Below are 12,199 nucleotides of genomic sequence, written 5' to 3'. Positions count from 1 at the left end.
CAGAAGAACGGTCCCCTTTGTTGTGGTCACAGTCTGTGACTTTTAAAGGATTTCGGAGGACAACAGGAAGATCAACAGCGTCAGCTCACCTGAAGACTCAAATCTCTCCCTTTCTCTCTCTCCATCACTACTCGACTCAATACCACGAAATGAACTGAACTTTACTCATTATCGTAAGACTATCTATTTGCCCCTAGACTTGAAGAAGCTTGGTTTTCATATATATTCCACACTTACTTATCTATAATCATTGCTATCCTGTTTGATTTATCTGCATTTATATTACAGTATTGCATAGTTACAAATAAATATCATTAGTTATAGCAATACTGGACCACAAAGTTTTTTCCATCTCTGCTGGCTCTTTAACCCATCATGGGGTACGTGACAAACCATCCTTTGCCTTTTGTGGGCAAGCCAGTTCTGGAATAAGAAAGCAAGGTCTCCTTGGATCCCATGCCTTCATACTTTCTGAATGAGAATTGCATGGGGAATCTTATTCGTATGCCTTACTGAAATCTATATACACTACATCCACTACTCTACCTTCATCAATGTGTTTTGTTACATCTTCAAATAATTCAATCAGGCTTGTAAGGCATGACCTGCCCTTGACAAACCCATACTGACAATCCCTAATCAGATTATGTTTCTCCAAATGCTCACAAATCCTGCCACTCAGGATTTTCTTCAACCACTTGCCCACTACTGAAGTAAGCCTCAGTGGTCTATAATTTTCTGGGTTATCTCTACTCCCTTTCTTGAGCAAGGGAACAACATTTGCAACGCTCCAATCCTCTGGTACTTCTCCCATCCCTAGTAATGATGCAAAGTTCATCGCCAGAGGCTCAACTATCTCCTCCCTCGCTGCCCACAGTACCTTGGGGTATATCTTGTCCAGTCTCAGTGACTTATCTAACTTAAACAACAGAAATTCTGCAGATGCTGGAAATTCAAGCAACACACATCAAAGTTGCTTCTGAATGCAGCAGGCCAGGCAGCATCTCTAGAAAGAGGTACAGTTGACTTTTCAGGCCGAGACCCTTCATCAGGACTAACTGAAAGAAGAGTTAGTAAGAGATTTGAAAGTGGGAGAGGGAGGGGGAGATACAAAATGGTAGGAGAAGACAGGAGGGGGAGGGATGGAGCCAAGAGCTGGACAGGTGATTGGCAAAGGGGATATGAGAGGATCATGGCACAGGAGGTCCGGGGAGAAAGATGGGCGGGGGGGGGGAACCCAGAGGGCGGGCAAGGGGTATAGTCAGAGGGACAGAGGGAGAAAAGGAGAGTGAGAGAAAGAATGTGTGTATAAAAATAAGTAACGGATGGGGTACAAGGGGGAGGTGGGGCATTAGCGGAAGTTAGAGGAGTCGATGTTCATGCCATCAGGTTGGAGGCTACACATTTTAATTAAAGCAGGATCTCCCAGTGGCCACACATTTTAATTCCACATCCCATTCCCATTCTGACATGTCTATCCACGACCTCCTCTACTGTAAAGATGAAGCCACACTCAGGTTGGAGGAACAACACATTTCATTCCGTCTGGGGAGCCTCTTGTCCAGCTCTTGGCTCCATCCTTTCCCCTCCTGTCTTCCCCTATCATTTTGTATCTCCCCCTCCCCCTCCCACTTTCAAATCTCTTACTAACTCTTCCTTCAGTTAGTCCTGACGAAGGCTCCTGGCCTGAAATGTCGACTGTACCTCTTCCTAGAGATGCTGCCTGGCCTGCTGCGTTCACCAGCAACTTTGATGTGTGTTGCTTAACTTATCTAACTTAATGCTTTTCAAAAGATCCAGCACATTCTCTTTCTTAATGTCTATATTCTCAAGTGTTTCAGTCCGCTATAAGTCATCCCCACAATTGCCAAGGTCCTTTTCCCTGGAGAATACTGAAGCAAAGCATTCATTAAGTACCTTCGCTACCTCCTCTGACTCCATGTTTCCACTATAGCACCTGATTGGTCCTATCCTCACACAGCTCATGCTCTTGCTCTTCACATACTTGTAGAATGCCTTGAGGTTTTCCTTAATCCTGCTCACCAAGGCCTTCTCATGGTCCCTTCTAACTCTCTTAATTTCATTCCTAAGTTCCTTCCTAGCAACCGTGTAAATTTCTAGAGCTCTAACATTACCTAGTTTCTTGAACCTTTCGTAAGCTTTTCTGTTCTTTTTGACTAGATTTTCTACATTCTTTGTACACCATGGTTCCTGTTCCCTACTATCCTTTCCCTGTCTCAAGGGAACATGCCTATGCAGAACACCATGCAAATGTTCCCTGAACATTTCCTGAGCCAGACTCAGCAATCTCCTCCCTCGCTTCCCACAGTAGCCTGGAATATATCTCCTCCAGGCTCAGCTTTTCAAAAGCTCCAACACATCCTCCTTTTCAATGTCCATATTCTCAAGTGTTTTAGTCCGTGCATTTCCCTGAGAATATTTGCTCCTAATTAATGTTCCCAAGTTTCTGCCTAATAGCATCATATTTCCCCCTACCCCAGTTAAGTATTTTCCCAAATTGTCTGCTCCTATCCCTTTCCAGCACAATGGTAAAGGAGAAAGAGTTGGGAGCAAATAGGAGTTTACTAAAAAAAGTATATTACTCTAATCCTCTAATCAGAAACATCACTTAGTTGAGTTCCCACCATCTTTTGAATTTTATATACGCACTGTCTTTTCTTTTCAAAGATGTTTTAAAAGACCCAGTGACAGGATGTTCAGCCGTACTTTACATTCCAAAGTTTCAGGTGATTATTAAGAAAAGATTCTAAAAGTATTGGTAATCACATCTGAGATGGTTGCTATAGTTTTAGCCTTGGAATGCGTCGAAGAAGTATGTTCACACATTTTTTTCCACATGCAATTCCTTCTGGCATCTTTTCTCCCACTTATTTAGTTTGCGTATATTACACGAGAGCCTATTTACATTCTTCTCTGTATTCAAAATCCCACCTAAATTTGCATGTTTATTGAAATACAAGATTTGGTTCTCGAGGTCATATTTTTCCATTGAGGAGAACTGTGACCCAACCTCTAACTACTGCAGTAGTCCACCAGAGAAGCTGAAAGGAATTCCCTCGTTCACGCTCTTTGCCTTGTCCCTGGCATACAGTCCTTTAGACATTTCAGTACATTACCTAAAATTCCATGTGCACTATCCCTTCTGACAACCTTCCATGCAAGTGCAAAGTATTTCCCATCAGAAATATTCCCGTCATAGCTGATTCGCTGATTGGTAGGAGGCAGTGAGTGGGTATAAAAGGATCCTCTTCTGTTTGGCTGCCAGTGACTAGTAGTGTTCTGCAGGGGCTGGTGTTGGGACCACTTCTTTTTATGTTGTATATCAATCATTTAGATGATACTACGATGACAAACCAAGTTATCAGAAGATTGATGCTGATGAGAGAGATAAGAGAGACAATGGAGAAACATTCAAAATGCTAATAAGAGAGAAGAGAGAGATTAACGAGAAAGAAACACATTTCAGAATATTGACAGACCGGTTGCTTTGAACCTGAACTGTTTGAAGTTTGATGGACAGGCGATACACCAGCAGGGGGATAAAAAGAACAAGTTCGCTAGGGCATAACACACACCACGAGATCACGAGATAACGAGACCCTGGAAGAGCGGTGTGCCCCCACAAGTTGGTAAGAGTTGGAGGTCTGTTCGTGGGACCCGACCATAGACGCACAGGGTGAAAGGGTACGATCAGCGGGAACCTGGTGTGTGTGTCCACCCTTGCCTGGGTGCCGGGTTCACCGCTGAAAAACGGTCGTATCCGGAACGGAGGGGTCACGGTTGGTGACCACAGAAGACATTAAAAGGGTTCGCCCGAAAGCTAACTGCGAAGAACTTCAAAGGTCTGTCTGAATCAGATTTGCATATTATCTCCCTCTCTCTCCAATGGCACAACAGAGATTACTGCAAACTGTACTAAGCTGAATTGAACTCTGCGTCACTTGAGACTGATCATTTTTCCCTTAGACTGCGATAGAGCTTGATTGATTCCTCTTACCCTAGATCTGTGTACATGTGTGTTTTATCATTGTTAACCTGTTACATTTATATCCCTACGATTAGAGTACTGTGTTGCTTATTTCTGTAATAAAACTTTATTAGTTTCTGTTAACCAGACTCCAACTAAGTGGTCCATTTCTGCTGGTTTGGCAACCCAGTTATGGGCTACATAAAGTAAGTGGGGATCTCGTCCAGGATTTTGAACGCCAAATTTGGAACTGGGTAAATTGATTGGGTTAAAATTCCTGAAAGAAAGAAAGGGCAAACAGCAGAAATGAAGATTGAGGAATTTCTAAAGGCGCCAACCTTGGAGGCATTAGAGGATGCCAGGAAATCAGAATTGGCAACTGTGGCCAAACGGTTGAATCTTTTTAAGGGGAAGTCAACAATGAGGAGAACGGAGACGCACAGAGCTATCATAGAGCATTATGTATCTAAAGGTGTGTTTCCCCAAGGGGAGCTGGAGGTGGTATCTATGGGCAAACCTGGTGGAGAAGCAGTACAGCTGCAGATGGAAAAATTAAGACTCGAGCTCGAGTTCCGGGTAAGGCAGCTAGAACAAGAAGAGAAACAGTTAGAACGGCAAGAGAGAGAGAGGCAGTTAGGGCGACAAGAGAGAGAGAAACAGAGGGAAAGGGAATTTGAGCTGGAGAAGTTAAGGATGATGATAGCGCAGGGCCCCATGCTGAACCAAGGTGGTGGGTTCAGGGCGACCCAGGAGGTTAGGCAGGTTCCCCCATTTGAGGAGGCTGATGTTGATCGGTACTTTCTCCACTTTGAAAAAGTCGCTGCAAGTCAGGACTGGCCGAGGGATAAGTGGGCTGTTTTGCTTCAGAGCGTACTTAAAGGAAAAGCCCAGCAAGCTTATTCGGCATTGTCCACAGAAGATGCCCAGAGGTATGATGTGGTGAAAGAGGCGATACTCAGGATTTATGAGTTGGTTCCAGAGGCATACCGGCAGAAGTTCCGGAATGCGAGGAAGCAGTGGGGCCGCACGTATTTAGAGTTTGCCCATGAGATGCAGATGTATTGTGAGCGTTGGTGCGCCTCGAAAGGGGTCAATGGGGATTATGACGGACTGTGACAACTAATACTGATTGAGCAGTTTAAAGGTTGTGTCCCTGAAGGTATGAGGCCCTATCTAGATGAGAAAGAGGCAGAAACCTTAGCCGCAACTGCTAAGTTAGCGGATGAATACACGTTAACACACATAGCGAAGTTTACCCCGAGTAAAGGCTACCAGAAGGGTAGTCAAGAGGGCGGAGAGAGTCCACCAGAAAAGTCAGAAAGTAAACCAGGGACTAGTGAGAAGGATAAGGAAGACTGGGAGCAGTTTGGTAGGAAGTCTCCCGGGGTTGTATGCTATAATTATGGGAAAGCCGGACACTTTGCATCCAGGTGCTTTGCCCCCAAAGAAGGAGACGGGGAAAGGAAACAACGACGGTTCCGACTGGCTGTATTGAGCTGGCAAACAAACCGCCAGGGGAGAAGAGGTCTGATAAAGTTCAGGAAGGGTGCAAGAAGTTCATCTCGGCTGGATTGGTGTTGGTGAAGGAGGAGTTAAACCCAGTTGCAGTGCGGATCTGGCGAGACATTGGAGCTTGTCAGTCACTGATCTTAAGGAGTGTTTTAGACTTTAGCTCACAGACCGAGACTGGGGAGGTCAGTATGATACAAGGCATTGGGAAAGGGACTGAAGCAGTAGCTTTGCACCAGATACACCTAAAAAGCTACTTGGTCTCCGGACCGGTCACGATCGGGGTGAGGCCCGAACTACCGATGGAAGACGTGGAGGTCTTAGTCGGTAATGACCTCGCCAGCGGAGAGGTGTACCCAGCAGTAAGATTGATAAGCCAGCCTGCCAGCATTGAGGCCCCGCCCATGGACTCACAGGATTATCCCATTTGCGCAGTGACTCGGCGCATGTCCAGAAAGGCTGCCGAAGCAAAAATAGATTTAGCTGAGACGTTTTTACCAGCCTTGTACCAGAAGGGGTTAGAAAGTGAGAAGGGGCGTAGTGAAACGGACGTTGAGGTAGACTTATCATTAGCAAGGAGGGAATTTATACAGGCACAGGAACGAGATGAGGAGCTGATGGTTTTGGCGGAGACAGCTCTCTCTGAAGCAGAATTAAAAAGGGAGCCAGTGGGCTATTATGTGAAGGAGGGCATACTAAGGAGGAAATGGAGCCCAAGTACCATGCCCGCAGCTGAGGTATGGGGGGTGGTGCCAAAAATTTATGGGGATGAGTTTTTTAACCTGGCCCACAAGATACCTCTCGGTGGACATTTTGGGGTGAGGAAGGCAGTCGATAGAACCATGAAAGAGTTTTACTGGCCGCACAGGGGAAAGGATGCTATTGACTATTGTAGACGTGAGCTAACACAGTTACAGGCTATTGATATGCTAACAGCTTGCCACGATAGGCGAGCAGACCTAGTCGGTGTTATTACGAAAATTAATGAGGCTAGGGTGCCACCTGATAAGGGGAAAACCCATTTTGAAAAGATAAGTGTGGTGCCGACCAGATGGGAGAACTCTATTGTTTTGGCCAACTTTGCTGATGAGTTCTCTCACTTAACCCCCAAACAGAGCGAATCGTTGATAAAGCTAATTAACCAGCATGCACACGTATGTCCGGATGTCCCGAGGCGATGCAAAGAGCCGCGACATGGTGTTGTTGTCACATCAGGTCAGCCTACTACGCAACACCCCTATAGGATGATTAATTCAGTGACAAAAGGGCTAAGGAATGCAGAAGCGTATATTGGCGATTTAGTGGTCTGGAGTGACACGTGGCAGGAGCACATTATGGCAGTAGAGGAGCTGTTTAAAAAGCTGGCTGAAGCCAGCCTGACAGTGAACCTCGCAAAAAGTGAATTCGGCCACGCGAAGGTCACTTATATGGGATTTGTGGTAGGACAGGGGCAGTTGGCTCCGATGCAGGCTAAGGTGCAGGCTATCTCTGAAGTCCCCACCCCAACAGACAAGTGAGCCCTGAGAAGGTTCTTGGGGATGGTGGGGTACTATCGGAAGTTTTGCAAAAACTTTGAGGACATTACCCTCCCACTTACTAAGCTCTTGCCAAAGAATGCTAAGTTTGTGTGGGACGACCCTTGTTATATTTGTCCAGGACGGAAACCACTGAGAATTTACAATGATCACAACCCATTAGTGTTTTTGGCCACTATGAAGGATAAAAACAAAAGGTTGCTAAGTTGGAGCCTGGTCTTAGAGGAACTTGATACTCAAATAAAACATATAAAAGGAACGGAAAATGTGATTGCTGACTGTCTGTTAAGGTGTTGAAAACTTAAAGTTCTCTGTATTAGCCTTATAGCTGATGACCCTGTATATTAGTGTGTATCTAATAATGTATTCATGCTCATAATTTTTACCCCAGTAAAATTCCTTTGAAGGATAGGGGTGTGACAACAAACCAAGTTATCAGAAGATTGATGCTGATGAGAGAGATAAGAGAGAGAATGGAGAAACATTCAGAATGCTAATAAGAGAGAAGAGAGAGATTAATGAGAAAGAAACACACTTCAGAGTATTGACAGAATGGTTGCTTTGAACGTGAACTGTTTGAAGTTTGATGGACAGGTGATACCCCAGCAGGGGGATAAAAAGAACAGGTTTGCTAAGGCACGACACACACCAGGAGATCACAAGATAATGAGACCCTGAAAGAGTGGTGTGCCCCCACAAGTTGGTGGGAGTTGGAGGTCTGGTCGCGGGACTCGACCATAGACGCACAGGGTGAAAGGGTACGATTGGCGGGAACCTGGTGTGTGCGTCCGCCCTTGCCTGGTTGCCGGGTTCACCGTGGAAGAACGGTCGTATCCGGAACGGAGGGCTCACGGTCTGTGACCACAGAAGACACTAGAAGGGTTCACCCGAAAGCTAACTGCGAAGAACATCAAAGGTCTGTCCGAATCAGATTTGCATGTTATCTCTCTCTCTCTCTCTCCAATGGCACAACAGCGATTACTGCTAACTGTACTAAGCTGAACAGAACTCTGTGTTACTTGAGACTGATCATTTTTCCCCCAGACTGCGATAGAGCTTGGTTGATTCCTCTTACCCTAGTTCTGTGTACATGTGTGTTTTATCATTGCTAACCTGTTGTATTTATATCCCTACGATTAGAGTACTGTGTTGCTTATTTCTGTAATAAAACTTTATTAGTTTCTGTTAACCAGACTCTAACTAAGTGGTTCATTTCTGCTGGTTTGGCAACCCAGTTATGGGGTATGTAACAATACGAATATTGATGGAGGGGCATGAAAAGTGAGTTGCCTGATGTTGCTGAATTGAGACCTTAAGGTTTATGAAGGCCTTTACATTGGAGAGATCAAACACAGCTTGAGGGACTGCTGTGTGAAGCACTTTATTCAGGGGATTGGAGGAGCATGCGTATTCTGGCCCAGTCCCATTTTAGGCAAAAGGTTGGGAACCCCTGTTCCAGAGGGAAACAGAACAGAATGGTGTTTAGCTTGACTGTTCTTGTAGTTGCGTATCAGGAGATCGTAATTCCTCTGAATCGATGATTATTCCCCATTATTTTCCGTCCAAAGTTTACTTTGCATTTTGTTATTAAAAGAGATAGTGGATAATATTGGCATAATGAGTTGCAATTTTTGGACCTGAAGTAAAATTAGATTTGTAAGTAAATTCTTCTGTGGTTTCTTTGTGAGGTCAGTACCAAAGTACCATTTAAATGTTTTGCCAATTCTTTGTTCCCAGGTAGTAATCTCTCCCATTTCTGAGTTGGACTTCTAATTCAGGTACAATGTCCTTAAACTTGATCTTTTGAACATTATAACCCAGTGGTCTCCAACCACCAGGCCGCAAAGCATGTGCTACTGGACCACGAGGAAACGATATGATTTGGTGATATGAGTCAGGTGCACCTTTCCTCATTCCCTGTCACGCCCACTGTTGAACTTGAACGCACGCGAGGTCATTACGCACGCATCATCTATGCCAGCGCAGGAAGATGATCAACTCCTTGAGCTTGCAAATGACGACGGGCTGAAAAGCATGTTTGACATAACATCTCTGCCGGCATTCCAGATCAAAGTCAAGACTAAATATCCTGAGGTAGCCACGAAAGCACTGAAAACATTGCTTCCATTTCCAACATATCTCTGCAAAGCGGGGTTTTCTGCAATGAATGCAACGAAAACCAAATTGCAGAATAGACTGGACATAAGGAACCCCCTTCGAGTATCACTGTCTCCCATCACCCTTCGATGGCACCGTCTTGTTGCGGGGAAACAAGCCCAGGGCTCCCACTGATTCAGCGATATTGGTGTGTTGCAATGATTTTATATGTTCATCCAGGGAAAATATGTGCTGTGTGTTTAATATTTAAATGTTACTTAAAATATTATGATGCTATTGACTTATAATTGACATCACTGTATTCATGCGCTGTGTCACATAAAACTTAAAATAACACTAACATATAGTAAAAGCAGGAATGATATGATAAATACACAGCCTATATAAAGTAGAAATAACGTATGTACAGTGTAGTTTCACTGAACAGAATTGCTAAAAATGATTTGTAGAAAAAAGTCAGCACGTACACGCATGTGCACGTCACGCAAGCGCACATAGGTGCCCACGCAAGGCTTCATGGTCATGGTAGACTTTCTCGGGGTAAACACAACGTATTTGACTGCTACTCTTGTCCGTTGGCAACCCTACCCTCCCCCCAACCGGTCGGCCGGTCCGCAAGTATATTGTCAATTTTAAACCGGTCCGCGGTGCAAAAAAGTTGGGGACCACTGTTATAAGCCCTCTTAGATATTTTTATTTGTGTCATGGCCCTACTTCCCGCTCATCTTTTTTATTTTCTCTTCCATTTATGCTCCCTTTTCTTTTTGGTGATTTCTTCATGTTTCTCCCTTCTCTTTCCCTGCTCTAGTTCCTGTCATCCTACCACTCGAGTTTAAACCCTCCCGGAGAGCAATACCAAACGCGGTGAAGCCTGTCCAGTCTATGCTGGTTCTATCTGGCCCACTCATTTCAAATTTACTCAATTTTTTACCTCAAACTGGCTTAGTCTTGTGAAAATGATACAACAGGCTAGCAATCATTTGATGCCAAGAAGTATTTGATACTTATGTTACAAACAAGCAAGAGATTACTAGACTTTTTAAATACATTGCCAGTATTAACACAATCCCTAACCTCACCTGAGGAGGACACTCATCCTTTTTTAAGTTGTTTATAATTTCTGGCAGAAGACAGCAAGAATAAGTGGTTAAGGTAGAAATTCCTACATACCACCACAAAGGAATGTATGTCAGGCCTATGAGAGAAAGAGCCAAAAGCAGCATCCGCCAGTTTCTTAGAAAGTATGCAATGAAGGGCAGCAACATGTAGCCAAGAGCATAAGAAATGCACACTCCCAACGTGCTGTACGTAAGCCGAGTGGATTTTCCAAGAATTTCTGATCCTGGAAGAAAAAAAGTAGTAATTACAACAGAATTCTTGACTTCAGTTGGTGATAGGTCAACACAATGACATTTTGTTCTTTGCCAATATTGCACTTTGAGCATTTTCTGTCAGTAGTATACATCTTCTTCTTAACCATCATTTTGTTGACTTGATTATCCAGTTATACCTAAAATAGAGCATGTGAGCATGATGTGAGCAAATTTATGGTTATGAAATATTATTTCCTCAGCATTTGGACAGAAGTGCAAAGGTCAATTGTAACATCTGATTGACTACCATAAATCAGATCAGGAGAAGCTAACAATCTTACTTTTGCAATTAGTTCTGAGTTTCTTGGGCCACAAGAAAAGAAAATGGAAGCTGTGTGTCTGTATGATTCAAATCCATCTATAGAGAACAATGAAGTTATTAGATGAGGGTCGGGGAGTGGGTTATATGTCCTCACAAAACAAAGAAATATAACTGGGGAAATTCCTGGTCTCCCATGGGAAGTTATAACTTTTCAAGTACCCAACACCCAAAATGTAGAAAACTAACACAGGTTTTGCTAAGGACATTTAAAATGTCATGAAATTTTCACAGCAGGTATTCATTGGTTCCAGTACCTCCATTAATTCCAGGACTCTGCAGATAGTGGTGTGGACAGCCCAGCGGATGTGTAGTTGTGAACTTCTCATGATTCAGGACAGGTGTCCAAAAAGGGCCTGTAGGATCATTGAGGACCCAAGCCATCCCAACCAGAATCTACTCCAGCTGCTACCATCTGGGAAGCAATACCACAGCATAAAAACCAGGACCAACAGGCTCTGGGACAGCTTCTTCCACCAGGCCATCAGACTGATGAACTCACTCTGATTTGAGTGTACTCTATATTACATTGACTGTTCTATTTATTATAAGTTACTATGATTGCACATTGCACATTTAGATGGAGATGTAATGTAAAGATTTTTATTTCTCATGTATGTGAAGGATGTAAGAAATAAAGTCAATTCAATAAAAGTGTAAGATAACATGTTTTCCTGTCAAGCCATTCTTACTCCATCAATGCTAATGTGGTTATCATCCTGGCAATTGAGCTGGCGATAATATTGAAGCCTCTTGGAGATTGAAATCAATCACCCCAGGCAGTGACCTGTGCAAGTTGGAATGGGAGGGTGATACTAATGGAGCAAATCCAGAAGTTACCCAACAGTTTATTTACTGATGAGTGCATTTCTGTTGTGAAATACAGGAGCACTGGAATAGAAATCGCACTTGGAAAAAATCCTCAAATTATATTAAGGATAACATATGCATGAAAAGGACTTATGCTGTGCTTGTGCTTGGCACCGAAACACTAGCATTTCTGGTGTGTTTCACATACTGGCAATAAAGTGATTCTGATTCTGATTAATCAACGAGATATAAGAGGAAACAAGTTCAAAATTATCTACCATGTGAAATAGAAATAGTTAAATACTTTGACCAATTATACATGAAGAATGATTATCTCACAAGTGAAAAATACAAATTTGAAAATAGTTGATTCAATAACTATGTCCTTAAGTTCTTTTTTTCTTTTGTAAAGGAATACCAGGAATGTGTTGGTCAGTGGGATAAACACTGGTTAATTTCATTGTGGGAGTGTGGAATGTATAGCTTCTGATTGTTAAAATGCGGTGGGTTGTGTTTAATTTCCGCACACAGAATTTAGCTCATGTAC

The 12,199-nt window shown here is 43.5% G+C and overlaps 1 protein-coding gene across 1 annotated transcript in view; it reads right to left on the bottom strand.

Annotated features, from left to right (window-relative positions):
- LOC140200863 (organic cation/carnitine transporter 2-like) overlaps nt 1-12,199 on the bottom strand; it is a 97,647-nt gene that overhangs the window by 45,405 nt on the left and 40,043 nt on the right. Inside the window, exon 4 of the mRNA XM_072264496.1 lies at nt 10,321-10,492. Within this exon, the coding sequence (XP_072120597.1) occupies nt 10,321-10,492 (172 nt within the window). The remainder of the gene's footprint in view (nt 1-10,320; nt 10,493-12,199) is intronic.

This window comes from Mobula birostris, chromosome 7 (assembly GCF_030028105.1).
Source record: "Mobula birostris isolate sMobBir1 chromosome 7, sMobBir1.hap1, whole genome shotgun sequence".
Classification (NCBI taxonomy): Eukaryota; Metazoa; Chordata; class Chondrichthyes; order Myliobatiformes; family Myliobatidae; genus Mobula; species Mobula birostris.
This window is presented reverse-complemented; position numbering and strand designations above follow the sequence as displayed.